General features: G+C 41.1%; 1 protein-coding gene across 6 annotated transcripts in view; it reads right to left on the bottom strand.

Moving 5' to 3' along the window:
- The window catches only part of FAT3 (FAT atypical cadherin 3), a 558,201-nt gene that overhangs the window by 99,407 nt on the left and 441,820 nt on the right, over positions 1-16,974 (bottom strand). For all 6 annotated transcript variants that reach the window (XM_074956538.1, XM_074956570.1, XM_074956563.1 and 3 more), the window contains 2 exons: positions 9,314-13,387; positions 178-374 (listed from right to left, as the gene is read on the bottom strand). In XM_074956538.1, coding sequence (XP_074812639.1) covers positions 178-374; positions 9,314-13,387 — 4,271 coding nt within the window. The remainder of the gene's footprint in view (positions 1-177; positions 375-9,313; positions 13,388-16,974) is intronic.

The following is a 16,974-nucleotide window of genomic DNA, read 5'->3' as shown; positions in this document are numbered from 1 at the left end:
ATCTACTCCCACCAGTGCCTCCCGGAACACGTCAGGCCACTGAACTAAGAACTTACCATGAATGCAGCTAAGAAATGAAAAGAAATGAAACTGGAAAGCAATGATAAATAATAATGAACTTTATAGGAAATCTTTATGTCCAGTAAAATATTACACAACTAAAATTTGCTGACTAACCTGATCACAGACAGGACTATTATCATTAACATCCGTGACCGTCACTTCCACAGCAGCTTGCGTTACAAAGAGGCCATCGGTAGCAGTGATGTTCAGAAAATAAATGTCTTGTTCTTCCCGATCTAGTGGTCTCTTCACGTAAACCTTCCATTCATTCTGAACCAGACCCAAGGCGAACTTCCCTTTGGGATTCCCTCCTACAAGAGGCAATGGAGGCCTATCAGAACTTTGCACTCATTCAAACATAAACACAAGATGCAGCTTAAAGGTGCCACAAGTAAGTAGCTATCTTTTCTCCTCATACAATGATAAGTGCTTTCAAACTGGCAAACTTTGGAAATCTGTAATAAGATTATGCTCCCGGGCATTTGTGGTCCCTTGTATGAAAGTAGAACACTAATATCGAAAGAAAACAAAATCCGTTTAGCAGAGCTCAAGATGATCTCGTTTAGTTCCCCTTAAGGGCAATCAAATTCAAACTGTGAACAATCAATAGTCTTCTCAGGATGGTACAATTGTCTTTCCACTTAGTCTCAAGAGAGGCTGTAATACACTATAGCTCTTGTTACCAAGACAATTTCATTAGCTGTTGATTATGCAATCAAGGAATGGCAGTAGGTTCTATTAAGGAATCCTTTAATGAAAGCTTTATCATACAGCTGTGCTGTTCTTATACTCATTAGGATTCTAGTTTTAAAAAAAAAGTTTACATGACCCAGGAAGACACATTAGTATTAAATAGCCCTAACGAGGGGTCATTTAAAGAGCAGTTGAAAGATAAGCATTGCAATTAGATCACATTTATCAGAAAGTGAAAGCTAGCGAAAGCCAGCTAGGAGTGAAGGAGGTGAAGCAGAACAGCTTTGCATTATGCTGAAACACTGACACCGAGCCTGGCACTAGTACTTTTCCACATCATTAAATTGCATGGAGAGAAAAGCAGCTTGTACAGAGAAAGACTCGTCCCCATCATCCTCAGAGAGGGAAATAATGTTATTTCACATATTGAAGGATACAAGGAATTAAAAGTGATGTGAAAAGGGGCATGGTTCTTTGTCAATAACATTTCTAATGCTTATTTACACCTGCATTTGAAGTGGTATAATCCCCTAACTCTTCTATAAGAAGATCACCTTCAATTACCGTCCTTTGATGTAGCCTATTCTCCAACCTTTGTCTTTAAATTGTCAGATTAGACTGGAAATTCTTCGGGTCGGGTTATCACGACTTCCTATCTGTGTGTACAGCTCCTAGAACATGCCTGGTCTGTAAAACTAGATGTATACTATTCACCATATTCAGGCAGAATGGCATCTGTTTATAATGAACTCAGATGCTGCATGAATTGAATGGGGAGACGGAAACGCCCCACATTGTTTCAGTGAGCAAATTACAACTCAGGCTAACCCGCTATTTAAGCTTTTCCCACTGGGCAAAGTTTGCTACTGTTCTCTTAAAGGGAGACTGCAAAGGTTAAAAAAAAAGGGGGGGGGCTTGTGCCCTCCTTCTTTGTGATGTATAAAGGCAGCCCAAATGGTGTCTTTTCATTAAATTTTTTTTTCTCCTTAGCAATATCAAGAACGTAAAGTCTGGTGTTCCTTGGCTTTGCTGGAGGGCTCACTCAGTGTCTTAGATGTGTGTTGTGAGATCTCTTGGCCCCTAATGGAAAAGGCAGGTTTTTAATCTTTTCTCCCAACTATTTATGTGAGTATGTTAGAAAATAGGCATTAACAAAAACATAGAAAAAAGTTATAAACGGTCGGAATAAAAAAAATCACTCTCCCCCTGTGATCACACCACTTAATTAGGTGTGACTACCTAGCATCTCAGATATCATAACTCTGCCAGTTCTCCATAAAGTCTCTCAGGGGCCTGTTCTACGTTATGAAATTAGGTTGGTATAACTACATCGCTCAGGGGTGTGAAAAATCCACACCCCTGAGTGACACACTTAAAATGATCTAACCCCCGGCGTAGACAGCACTAAGTGGATGACAGAAATCTCTCATTGATCTAGCTACTATCTCTTGGGGAGGTGAAATACCTATGCTTTCCCATCAGCATAGGTAGTGTCTTCATTGAAGTACTACAGTGGCACAGCAAACTTAAAACCGAACAGAAAGGTTGAATGCATATGTTAAGCCTTGTGTGTATATCAAACACCAGAAAATGAGGGCACACACTCGGTCCCGCCGCTCTTTTGCTTTAAATATTCAAGCTTTTTCAAACTGGCCTATCTCCATTAAAATTAATGGAGTGATGTCTGGCCCTAAGTCTTTATTGCTAGACAACACTATTTGTACCAACCTATAATTGATTTGAGAAATAATTTTGTGATTTAAAAGATGTTTAGCTTATTGATCAGCCATATATTTTATAGAACCTTTAGACTGAGTGTGTGCTTTTGTATTCAAGCATAAAATTAGTATATCAAACATTTAACCATTTTCTGTTTATAGCAAACCACTGGACACAGGTTTCAATCCTGAAAGGCCCTGAACTCCCAGTGACTTCTGTGAAAGCACAGAATGCTCAATGACATGCCAAATCAGGCCCTTGCTGAAGCTGTGTTGTGACAAAAAATGGATTTCCCCAAAAGAGGATCCATTGTATTTCATTATGCAACATGGGCTGGATCCAAAGACCAGTCAAGTCACTGTCCACTGACTTGACTGAACTATGAAGCACATCCTAATCAGGCTATCAAGAAAGGTTTAATGATTAATATTAAAATATCTCCATTTAAGTTCAGCATCCGGGTAAAGAAGCATAATTTTTCTCCACAGCTGGTGGCGAACCAGTCATAGCAAGAATTCTTTATAATATAAAAAAACAGCCTTAAATATATGTGTTTAACTTCATGGTGGCATTCAATACTTTTCTGCACTGTACATGAGAGTTACACGTACATGCTTTGGTTAAAGCAAATGATTAACAAGCTTCAGTTAACATGAAGCAGTATACCCACCTCATGTATATCCCATTGCAAAGTAAAGAGGAGACGTAAAATCTTTAATCAGTTGGGTGGTTGGTCCTGCTAATAGTAACACCAGCCTTGAACAACTCTATAGTCATTACTGCTGTGTTGTTCATGAAATAACTTTTATATCATATGCTGTGAATTATGGGAGCATGTATAAAATGTTTGGGTCTTTAAGATCCCGCATTTCTTTCCCTTATTCTATTAGAAGATTCATCTGACTGACCAAGAAACCTTAGTGATAAACAGAAAACATGTGAATCAAAGGATTGATTCATATGTCTCTTCCTTTTTGGTTATCATTATCCTTCCTTTCTCCATTGCTCAGCACTGGTGCTACATTTTGCTGATGAAAGACTGAAGGCATATGATAAAATGTCACAGAAATAATGAGCTGTAAACAGTAAAATACTGTCAGGGAAATATTCTTAAAAGGAAAGGATAAAAATAAGCTGTGGTTCATGGAACCATTTTCTAGCACTCATATGTAAGTCCTGCTGCAGATCTCATTCTGCAATGATTAATTAACTTTTCCACTAACATAGTTAAGCAGATTCTGTGTCCTCAGGGCATTCTAATTAATTAGTTTTTCACTCTGAATAATGTAGAATTTTTAAACGGACGCCTCCTGACTATAAGTATTAATGGATTCTTTAAAATCTGCTGGCAGTTTTCTTATGTTCTGCTTTGAATGTCACAACACTGAAGTGTTAGCTAAAAATAAAGGCAACTTTTTAGAATGGCTTTGAGGTTAAGGCCTGGTCTACATGGGGGGGGGGGTATCGATTTAAGATACGCAACTTCAGCTATGAGAATAGCGTAGCTGAAGTCGACGTATCTTAGATCGACTTAGAATCACTTACTTCGCGTCCTCGCGGTGTGGGATCGATGGCGGCCGCTCCCCCGTCGACTCCACTTCCGCCTCTTGCCATGGTGGAGTTCTGGAGTCGATGGCAGAGCGATCGGGGATCGATTTATCGCTTCTACACTAGACGTGATAAATCGATCCCCGATAGATCGATCACTACCTGCCGATCCGGCGGGTAGTACAGACATGGCCTAAGAGAATCTGCATAATCTTTCATCTTTTGTTACTTGAAGTTTGACTAATGGCCTGTTCCCCCATGCCCTACTCAGCACATGGTACAAAACCAACTTGGGCACAAGTTTAATGAAAGAAAAAACAGCTGGATACAATGAAATCCAGAAACATGTTGATCCCAAATAAACAGATCTTGATACACATCATTACTAAAGCGCACATATGTAAGTTATAACAACTAAAAGGGTAGCTGAAAACTAGATGCTGACCACATGAGTTTTCACTGCGAAAACTATTCCCTATTTGTAGTGCATACTAGAGTGGTTAATTTATTTTGTTTCTTTCTTTGGATTTCATATTTATTTATTTAGAAATGTCTAGTGCCTATCTGGAACTGTAGGTGATTTATGCGTATTAAAACCAATAGAGTTTACACAAAATTTAATACAGTGCACATGCTTATTGAGCTACCCAAATGATAAAGATAACCTGCCAAATTCTACCACCACTACACCTTAGCTTTTGAGGACAATATTCTTATATCTGCCAATATACCTCCTCCTGCAAATACCTGAGCTCTCAGGGCTCTCAGAAGTGGCTACCTGAATGACTCTAAGGGTATGTCTACACTGCAAGAAAACACCCACGGCTGGCCCATGTCAGCTGGCTTGGGCGGTGGGACTACAGAATTTCAGTATAGATGTTCAAGCTTGGGCTGGAGCTCCGGCTCTGGGACTCCACAAGGTGGGAGAATCCTAGAGCCTGGACTCCAGCCCAAGCCCAAACATCTACACCAGTGGTTCTCAACCTTTCCAGACTACAGTACCCCTTTCAGGAGTCTGATTTGTCTTGAGTACCCCAAGTTTCACTTAACTTAAAAACTACTTGCTTACAAAATCAAAAATAAAAATACGAAAGTGTCCCAACACACTATTACTGACAAATTACTTCCTTTCTCATTTTTACCATACAATTATAAAATAAATGAATTGGAATATAAATATTGTACTTACATTTCTGTGTGATAATTGAGCCTGTTTTTCCACTTGTGAGTCTTGTCTGAAGCCAGAGCCTCGGCGGTGAGGCTGAAGCCTGAGCCCCACCGCCTGGAGCTGAAGCATGTAACTTAGCTTCACAGGACCCACTGTGGTGTGGGGCCTCAGGCAATTGCCCTGCTTGCCCCCCCCAACCCTGCACTTGTGACCCCCCCCAAACCCATCCTGCAACCCCCACTGAGGATTGCAACCCCTAGGTTGAGAAACATTCATCTAGATTAGTTGAATAGCCCCTGGAAGACCTCTGTGTACCCCCAGGAGTATGCGTACCCCTGGCAGAGAACCACTGATCTACACTACACTTTTATAACCCTGCAGCCCAAGCCCCGTGAGCTCAAGTCAACTGACACGGGCAGCCGCAGGTGTTTTACATACCTTAAAGGACAGATCCTCAGCTCTGCTTTACTGTCTCCATTGACTTCAGCAGAGCTATGGCCATTTACACTAGCTGAGGATCTGCCCAGAGGTGTTTGAAATGCACACAAAGCAAAAATAAAAATGTGCCACCCACCCCAAAATTACTCAATAAATACCAATTGAGCTTCCCATGCAAAACAAACACAGACAAAAAGAAAATAATACTCACCACAAACAACACAAACTCTCCCTTCCAAAAAAAATACTGAGAAAGGAGATGAATAAGGGGTCCTCCTCTCTTAATCAGAAACACGGGCAAGGGCTCCAATGACTTGCTGGATCAAAGTTATAATCTCAGCCACATATTCTGGTTGCTTTCCCCTGATCTACCAGCATTACACCTCAGTCTCATCTGAGATGGGCATCAACCAGCTCACCCGTGCCCAGGGTCAGATGTCAGTCAGACACTGGGCTAGGCATACCGCCTCACCAGGTAGGTCAGCCACACTGAGGATGTCAGACTGAGTTCCACTGGCACACTTCGAAGCTGCTATAGCCCATGCCTCCTCACTAAGGGCCTGATCCTCTCAGCTGCTGAGCACCCTCCGTTCCCACTTACTTCAGTAGGAACTGTGGGTGCTCAGCAGCTTCAAGGACAGGGATGCAATCTTAACAGCCTCAAGCAGTGGTTACGTCCAGTTACCTTAGGCCATGTCTATACAGGGACACTCAGGAAAGTGAATGTAAATCAACTAGAGGTGTGAAGTCAATGCACATTGTGTGTGGATGCCCTCATTAAGAAGTAAAGTGGCCTTAATTTACAGTAACTTAATCTGCCTTGAATCAGGCCTCCCCCCGACCTTGAAGGTGACTTCACACCTTTTAGTTGATTTGCCTTAACTTTCCTGAGTTTCCCCGAGCAGACAAGCCCTCAGATATCTAAATACTTTTACAAAACCTGCAATATTTGCACTAACAAGGGCATTCCCCCCTACAGTAATTACAGGGTCCTGTAGGTAATACTGCAAACACCAAGAAAACCTTCTCTATTTGTCTAAAACAATACTGACAAGTCTTCGGTAACCCACATGAAAAGGCCCATGGTTTATTGCACGCAACTGGCCAAAACTGCGCTCTCACAAGAAAAGCAACAGTGTCCCTTCCATCTCCAGCTATCACTGCCAGGGATTTGCTGATATTTAACAGCCAGCTTTTATATCGTGCCTTTCATTGGTACAGATCCCAAATTGTTTTACAAGGACTGTCAATAAATGGACAAATAGGCATCACTCTTCCACCCGTGAAATGCAAATGGCTCTGGGCTAGAAAATGGCAGCTGTTTACCAGCACAGAGCAAGCCTGAAAAACAGGTTTGAACTGAAGAACTGTATCTATGTTAAACTAAAAGTGGGAGGGGCATGTTAGTCAAGGACAGTGTTGTTATCCATATTAGAAGTTGGCCAGAACACTGAGATTAATGATGTATTCTTGGGGAAAGTACTACGGGATCTTTAGTCATCACAAGTGGTTAGAGCTTTGATTTTATGCCTCATCTAAAAGGCGATTTTTCCACACCTTCTGTGTGTTACATGTCCTCAGGGACATGTATGAAAGGCTATTTTGAGTGCACCAAATGCCATTCTCGTCATTTACTTTCTTTTCTCTTTAATTCAGTGATCCATACTTGCTCCAGTGAACGGCTCAGGCATGACTGTATTTACAGAACAATATTCTGGGTCTCAAAATACCTTCAAAATGACACAGTCACTGAAAAAAATCCCCAGCTAATTTGATCTCATGAAATGTTTAAGTCCACTAGCAAAACTCATTTTGAACTCGAAGTATGAACTGAATGTTTCATTAGTGAAATGCAACTGTATTTTAACATTTGTTTTTTAGCCAATAGAATTAAATTTTTCTGGGTGATTTTCATTCTACAATTTCCCATATCTAAGAGGATGTCTTAAAAAAATGAAGATAGCAAAGCCTCTTTGGTATTATGTTCTAGCAACTGCAATGGTATATCACGTGCCTTTTAAACCTTTTGCTTTTTTCAGTAGTAGTATTTTTAGAATTTTCTATGACAACTTAAAATCAGGAAGGGATAGTTTTGAAACTTTTAGGTCTTATGGGAGGAGACTGCTGTTAAACTGGTATTTTTCTCAAATGAAAGGAAGTGGATTAATACATAATGTATCTATATTGTGCTTTAGAACAGGAGATTTAAGACTGTCACAAAACCAACAGGACACCGGCATTACTATTCCAGTTTTACAAACAGGGACAATGAAGCAGGAAGTGGGTGGCAGCGTCAGGAATAGAACTCCTGCCTTCCAGTTTTGTTCTTTACTCACAAAACTATCCTTCACTTCCTGTCCTTATACACTATTAAATGATACACTATTAATATACCAGTTTAGCCTTTACAGGAGTGGAAGAATTTACTTTCCAACTGAGTAAAGACTCTTTTCAATGGTCAAAATGAATTATTAAATCACTTGAAACCTGTGGTATTTTGAACGTATATGATGACAAATCCATGTTACATAGGACTTCACGATTGTTACCATACCACATGCCACAGCCATTCTGCATTTGACAGCAAAAGCAGGGACAGAATTCAGATCCTCCAGCTCCAAATACACAAACCCCTGCACCACTTGAGCTAAATGAGACTTATTTTTGCCCATTACTTGTTAGCAGAATTGAGTCTATGACAAAACTGGGAGCAGTTCTAATTCTATCCAGTGCAGACAGTGGTGCATACACACAGTAACCAGGTCATTACAATATATCAGCAGCTCTGGCAGGATGAGAGGCAGGAGGAACCAAAACCTTAATCCCAAAAAAGTACTGGAGAATGCAGATAACAGACATAGGCATAGCCAAAATAATCACATCCCATTCCCCTCTCCATCTCCCTTTTCCAACACATACACACATCTAATGTTGCTCTGGAAAAAAAGAATGACAATAAATATAGCATGATAGGAACAAACAATATTACTATGCTTGGAAAAAAAATATTAGTGAAATAACGTTTACACCATATACCTACTGCACAGCTGTTAACCAGAACACCAGTGAGGACGGTTATTGCTTCCCTGGTTTGTGATATGATGCTTCTCGTAAGTGGGGAAAGTGTGGTATTCCTCCCTCCCTAATTTACATTGCACATCAATTTTTCCACAGATAATGATTTTTTAAATTGAATTTTTAAATGAAAGTTTAAATGAAAATTCCCCTATCTGGAAGGGGAAAGGTTTAATTAAAAAAAAGTGCTTAGAAATGTAAGGGTTTTCCTCCTGAGAATGCTGTTTATTTTCTCTGGTTGATACATTAAGTTCTGATCTTTCCCATGCTGACACATCAATCATGATGGGTTACACCTCCTTACATTGCAGCACAGCATGAAGTGCTGGGCTGTGAAATTGGGGGGGAGGGGCAGGCGGGGGGGGGAGTGACACACACACAAATCTCTTTCTCTCTATCTCTAAGCTTCACTAATTGCTATAAAATTCTGGTCAAATTAAGAACAATAAATCCAAGAGAACAATAAATCCAAGAGAAACAGAACTGACTTGCTTCCAAGCTGAAGATGTACCTGACATCCTGCTAAATCTTTCATGTCAATCTATACTAAATCTCAGTCCTTCAATAACGGCAGGTTTCAGGAAGAAAAGGGGTTTGAAAGTTTCTTACCTGTGATATGGTAGCTAACCTGCCGGTTGACTTCAGACGTGTCTTCATCCCATGTGCTGAGAACTGCCACAACTTCACCGGGAGGGTCACTCTCTTTTACGGATCCTTTGTACACCTCGTGTTCAAAGACTGGTGTGTTGTCATTTATGTCTGTCACAGTGACAGAGACCAAGGTGGTGGATGAAAAGGAGAAAGCTTCTCCCAGATCTGAAGCAACCACTGCAAAAGTAAAAGTGGGATTCTTTTCATGATCTAGGTCCTTCAGTGTGCTGATCCACCCACTGTTGCTATCGATTGTGAAGGCTTCCATGATCTTGTCCAGATCAGATTCCGCTGAAAGAGTATATGTGACTTGCCCATTTGCACCCCAGTCTGCATCAACTGCTTTAACCTGGATAAGATTAATCCCTATTGGCATCCCTTCCATTATTACAGCTTCATAGTTGGCAGCTTCAAACACAGGCTTGTTGTCATTTACATCCAACACTTTAACCTCCACATCCACAGTTAATACAATGTCCACTTTGTCTAGCTGTATGGTGGCTGCAACTTTAAAGTGAAAAGCAGGATTTGTCTCATGGTCAAGTCTCTTATCTAGCTTTATGATTCCAGTGTCTTGGTCTATGATGAAAATCCCTTCCTTGTTGTTTTCAGCTAATTCACCATTAACAGTGCTATACACAGCACCCTGGCTTGGCAAAACATGCAAAATGTCAAGGGTGCTTCCTATGAGAGTGTCTTCTGGTATTGTAAAGGAATATTGGGGTTGGGAAAAGGAAGGTAAAACAGCTTCTGGAGGTAAAACATGGATATAGACAGGAATAAGGGAATGCTTCATTGGAATGCCACCATCAACTGCTTTGACGAAGAATGACAGAACTGTGTTTTTCAGCTGGTTAAAGTTACCTTTGGTGACCATCCATCCATTGTCAGGATCAATTTCAAGCAGATCTGCCACTGAAACTGAGGCTTCACTATACAATGAATAAGTGATCCTTGAATTGGTTCCATCATCTGGATCTAATGCCTGCACTTGGGTGACCAAATGACCTTTTCCAACATCTGCTTTGACACTTGCTCTGTATTCTATTGTCAAAAACTGGGGAGTATTGTCATTCTCATCCACTACAATCACTCTCACGGTGCAGAAAGTCATTCTCCCACCTCCATCCAGGGCCCTCAAAAATATACTGATATCCCCTTCCAAAGGGTTCTCTCGGTCCAATTTCTCAGTTGTTAGGATCTGTCCATTGTTATCAATTAAGAATCGGTCCTTGGCAAAATCATTTATTATAGAGTAGTTTATTTGGCCATATATACCAGAATCTCCATCTGTCGCTTTTACATGAATTACCTTAGTTCCAGGGGCAGCATTTTCTCTAACCTCTGCCACATAAATACTCTGTGAAAACACGGGGCTATAGAGGTTAGCACCAAGGATGTGAATATGCACCTGAGCTGTGCTGGTGAACAATCCATCCGAGACAGAGACATTTAAGCTATACATTGGCTCCATCCTCTGTTTCCGATGGTTAGACAGAGTTATAATGCCACTCTTGCTGTCCATTAGAAAGCTGGTCCGATCATTTCCAGACAAGATACTGTACTCCAGTCTGTCAAAATCAGAGCTGTCAGCATCAGAAGCTTGGACACAAGTCACAAAATGACCCCGAGGGGCCAGTTCACTCACGTAAGATTCATATATTAACTGGTTAAAAACTGGAGGGTTGTCATTCATATCTGTCACATAAATACTAACAAGAACTTCACTGCTCAGTGGAGGGAATCCATTATCAGCTGCTCTGACTTTTAAGCTGCACTGCTGTAATAGTTCATGATCCAACATACGGGCTGTCAGGATTAGGCCACTTGTGCTATCTATGTGAAAATAATCAGTGCTGTTAAAGGAGTCCTGGACAATTTGATACTGTACATTTTTGTTATTTTCAGAGTCTGCATCAGTAGCAACAACCTGCAACACAGGAGTCCCAATCAAAGATGCTTCGGATAAGGTGGCATTATAGGCCGAGTGATCGAAAACGGGAGGATTATCATTTACATCATTAATGATTAAGTCCACAGTGACCTCAGCCCGAGCACCAGTGAGGGCATCACTGGCTCGTACTGTCATCTTAAAAACAGAATTTACTTCATAATCCAATGGGCTGATGACACTCAGAATGCCGGTATCAAAGTCAATGTTAAACTGGTTGTAGGGATCTCCATCAACGATGATATAAATGATACCCTGGCCCTCTGGGCTGGTTGCATTTATGCTAAGAATTGGGGTGTGCATTTCTATGTCTTCATTTACAGAAGCTGTATAGAAGGGCTTGTCAAATACAGGCATTGCTTTATTAACTATAGTAATAGGCAGTTCTACTGAAGCAGACAATGATGGATTACCACCATCTTTTGCAAGGATGATAACTAAATACTCTATATTAGATAAGTCAGAGTTGAAAGCTTCTCTTAAAGTGACACTACCAGTTTGTCTGTCAATTTCAAAATGCCCATAGTCTTCTTTCAGCAGATAGGAGACTTCACCATTTGCACCCTTATCTTTATCAATGGCTGTCACTCGATATATTAGGGTACCAGGCTCAGCATCAACTTGTACAGCAGCATAGTAAGGCAGCCCTACAAACACCGGAGCATTGTCATTGATGTCCTCAATGTTAACTCTGACAACCACCCTGGCCACACGGAGATGATCTAGTTCACGACTTGCCTCAACGACCAACTCATATAGCTCTTGTTTTTCTCTGTCAAAGGGGATGCCCGTTGTTTCAATGACTCCCGAGGTGGATTTGATCTTGAACTTGTTCCCCGGGTTTAATATACCATACTTCAAGGGCTCATTGAGACGGTTTCCAACAGCATTCACCACAGCTACCTTTGTGATATTAGTGCTGTTCTCCGAAATAGAAGTGGAATAAAAACTTTGCGTAAAATGGAGCCCACTATCCATGGCTTCTTTTACCATTATGGTCACCACAGCAGTGCTGTAAAATTTCCCATCAGACACTCTTACTATAAGCATATAATGATCTTTGGAAAGAGTATTATTTTTTATGGTGAGTACCCCAGTACCTGAATCAATCAAAAAATGGTCCACATTGCCTTCGATTAGACTGTATGTTAGTTCAGGTGGAACCTCTGAATCTGGGTCTGTAGCCTTGACTTTAAGAACCTCTACACCAACGTAAGTGGGAAGAAGCAAGACTGTCTCAAACACAGCCTGACTGAAGACTGGAGGATTGTCATTGATGTCAGTTACTTCAATAGTAACTTCGACCGGACTCTCCGCTGTGAGCTGTGGATTTCCGCTATCCCTAACATGCACGTGGAAATGGAAGTGGGCTATGGTTTCATGGTCTAAATTTGCAATTGTTCTGATCGCACCAGTGCTGGAATCTACAGTGAAGTACTTCTTAGCAGTGGATTCAACAATCTGATAAACCAGCAAAGCATTCTGATTACTGTCGGCATCCGTGGCTCGTATCACCAGTGGGTTGTTGGCTGAACTCCGGACTATACTGTTTACAGGAGCAGCTTCACTTATGCTGCCTAAGTATTGGGAGAGGATAAAAACTGGCAGGTTATCATTTTCATCAACAATTTGAATGTTGGCGGTGGCATTTGATGCCATGCCTGCCATGTTAGTTGCCTGAACAATGAGCTGGTAAGAGGAAGTGCGTTCATAATCAAGTGGCTTTTGACTGGTGATGACTCCAGAATATGGGTTTATAGTAAAGGCTCCATCCACATTCCCATCCTTGACCTCATAAACTAATGTAGACTGACTGATTGCAGAGATCAAAATGACTGAAGTTCCAATATCAACATTTTCATTAACTTCTGCTTGGTATTCCTTGTGTGTGAACTTTGGATGGGAATTATCTGACATGGTCACAGAAATGCGTACAATTGCTGTTGCAGACAGTGGTGGTGAACCTTGATCAGTTACTTTGACTGACAAAACAAACTGTCCCATTGTTGTCAAGTCCGGCTCCTTCAATACTGTGATGATGCCTAAAACTGGATCAATCTTGAACGTGTTCCCAGTGTTTCCTAAAACATAAATGTTGAAAGCTATATTAGAAGTGAAATCTTGAAAATTATGTTATAAAACTAATCTGACTATGATACCATAGTCATATGATACCATAGTCATTATGTTATAAAACTAATCTGACTATGATACCATAACCCACAAGTGTTCATCAGTAATACCAGTAATTGCATAGAATGAAAAAAGCAGGTAACTAAATCTGTGACCTGAAAATCAAATAAGTGGCCTGATTTTCATAAGTACTGAGCATCCAGCAACTTCCACTGACTTCTGAAAATCAGACCATGTATTCATGTGTGTAAATATGGTCCTAAAAGCCCCTTTTTGAAAATCTTGGTTTATACATTTGTTTCATATTGATTAAAACAAAGCCTTTTTCTCTATCTTTAAAGATTTTAAATTATTTTAATGGTTACTACAGGCGCTCAATACCTCTGAAAACCACACTACTTCTATTTAGGTGCCTACACATCAATTTAAGAGCCTACCTTTAAGATCCTAGTTTTGAAAATTTGGGCAATGTATATTATGCAAAAGTAAAATGTAGGCAAATGCACCTCCCACATTATGTAATTAGACTACCAAATAGTTGCATACCTGAGACACAAAAAGGGGATCATAGGCTAACAAGCCAATTGTCTGATAAAGGGATAACAATTCATGCCCTGAAATAAAGAGGCTATTAAGCACCTATAGAGAAGATTACTGTAGCTCAAGGCTACAAAGAACTGACTACAAAGTGTTAGAATAGAATTTAGAAAAATTATAAGGAACAATACCATATAAAATAGATAACAGTATCTTGTGTCAGAGAGGTTTATTATTTGATTTCTGAAGAAAGAGAAATCTAGATTAATAAGATTTTGTAGAAAATGTTTTGAGATCAATGTTAGAATGTACAGACAGAGAGGTCACAGACTGCATAAAGGAGAAAATAATGTGTTTGGATCACAGGTTTGTTTGCTTTTTAAACTAACGTGTGATATACACTCTGACTGTTCTTCAGGAGACAGATGCAAAACTTCAGGGTCTGTCCAAGTTTTTAACTGTTACTACATGTCACCTCTATTAGGCAACATTTTTGTGTGTGGCATCTTAAGTAATTGCTTAAAATGTGGTTGTGTGTGTGTGTGTAAGCATACACACAAGCTTTTAGCTCCTTCTTCTCATTTTGATTCCAAAGCCAAACAGCATATATAGACCTGTACCAATTCTGAATCTTTATTGTCAAACCATTCCCGATATCATGGTACATTGTCATGGAGACTATTCCTGGGATCTTTTTTGCTAGTCAAGGACCCATGACCGCTGTAAGAACATTTCTCATACATCACTGAGTGGTAACCATTAGTAAGCAGTGATCTTTTAGTGGCAACTGCTCCAGCTGTTGCGCAGAGGGCAGCATGTGTGAAAATTCCAGCTGGAGAACAAACTATGTGGCGACCCAAGAAGTAAATAAATACAGATTCTCTGAAAGCTGTAACTGACTGCTAAGACTACCCGTATTTGCTGCAGGTTCTAAGGCACAGAGGCTAGTCCAAACAGCAGAGATCAGTATGATAGTGGCTCCCACATATCAGCTATAAACACACCCGTAAGAGCGACAGAGGCCAAGGGTTATGCTAGCTAAACCAAACTTTGTGCTGTTCACTGAGAAGCCCGGGGTGCAGATTCCCACAAGGATGAGCACACTCGTAGCACTGACAAACATTGCATGTGGCCGAGCAGTTTTATTTTGTTACTGCTAGCTAACAGGAATCAGTTACAGTCACAGACTGACACATGTAAGGTGGGGGGGGAGGGGTTGTGTTTCTCCTTTAGAAATTTCTGATTAAATTATGAGACTACTGCTTTCATCATTCAAAATACTTCCTGTGAATGAAGAAGCTGTGTATGATCTGAGCCCAGCTGCTAAAATCAGCATCCTCACTGCACAGAATTTATAGGTTATAGAAACTACAGCAAATGAAGCCTCAATTTTGATACAACTAGGATTGGAACGTCTGTGGATAATGAAACCATAGGAGTTCAGTTTTATAGTAAATGGAGGCTTGAAGCCTGGAAAAGCAGACAGAGCTCATGATGAAACAGAAACAACAGGCAGTTATAGAAGACAAACCTATATGCAAACACTTTGGAGGATAGAACTAAAATTCAAAGGGATCTAGATAAATTGGAGAACTGGGCTACAGACAAGATGAAATTAAACAAGGACAAATGCAAGGTGCTACACTTAGAGAAGAATAACCAAATGCACAAATACAGAATGGGGGATAGCTGTCTTGGCAGCAGCAGAATCTGGGAGCTGTGGTGGCTCACAACCTCAAGATGAGTCAGCAATATGATGCTGTTGCAAAAGAGCAAATGCAATTTTGGGCTGTATTAACAGAGGCAAAGCATGCAAGTCACAGGAGGGGATAGTATTGCTCTACTTGGCACTGGTTAGGCCTCAGCTGGAGTACTGTGTCCAGCTCTGGTCACTGCTGTATAGAAAGGATGTAGAGAAACTGGAAAGGATCCAGAGGCGAGAGATGAAGATGACCAAAAGGATGGAATGCTAGCCTTATGAGCAAAGGCCGAAGGAACGGTGTACGTTTAGCTTGGAAAAGAGGACGGGGCGAAAGTAAGGCGGTACGGGCTGGTACGGTGTACCGGTAAAACGTGGCCGCCGGTACCGGCTCATACAGCTGACTTTAAAGCGCTGCTGCCGCTGCCCGGGGGAGGGGGAACGCAAAAGGGGCAGCGACGTTAAAGCCCTGCCACGGCAAAGGACCCTGCTTAAAGCTTAATATCGTTGCCCCTTTTGCCCCCTCTCCTGGGCCGCTGATGGGGCAAAAGGAGTAGCTGTCCTGGGCCCGGCAATTTAAAAGGGCCCAGGGCGCTGGCCGAAGCCCCGGGCCCTTTTGATCGCCACTGGAGCCCCAGGCAGCATGTGCCAGGCAGCGCGGATGGCCTGGCTGGGGGATGCTGACCCCCCAGCCCTGCCCCTTCTGCCTGAGGCCCCTTCCCTTCCCAGCCCCCCATACTGGTAAGAGTTCAATTTTACTTTCACCCCTTAAAGAGGGAATATTATGTCATAATATGTCATAAATATAAAGGGAAGGGCAAACACCTTTAAATCCCTCCTGGCCAGAGGAAAAAACCCCTTCACCTGTAAAGGGTTAAGAAGCTAAGACAACCTCATTGGCACCTGACCAAAATGACCAATGAGGAGACAAGATACTTTCAAAGCTGGAGGGGGACGGACGGACAAAGGGTTCCCTCTGTCTGTGTTGCTTATGCCGGGACCAGAGCAGGAATGCAGGTCAGAACTCCTGTAAAAAGTCAGTGAGCAATCTAGTTAGATATGCGTTAGATTCTGTTTTGTTTAAATGGCTGATAAAATGAGTTGTGCTGAATGGAATGTATATTCCTGTTTTTGTGTCTTTTTGTAACTTAAGGTTTAGCCTAGAGGGATTCTCTATGTTTTGAATCTGATTACCCTGTAAGGTATTTACCATCCTGATTTTACAGAGGTGATTCTTTTACTTTTTCTTTAATTAAAATTCTTCTTTTAAAACCTGATCGCTTTTTCATTGTTCTTAAG

Source organism: Natator depressus, chromosome 1 (genome assembly GCF_965152275.1).
Source record: "Natator depressus isolate rNatDep1 chromosome 1, rNatDep2.hap1, whole genome shotgun sequence".
Classification (NCBI taxonomy): Eukaryota; Metazoa; Chordata; order Testudines; family Cheloniidae; genus Natator; species Natator depressus.
Note: the sequence above shows the minus strand (reverse complement) of the source record. Positions and strands in the feature narration are given on the sequence as shown.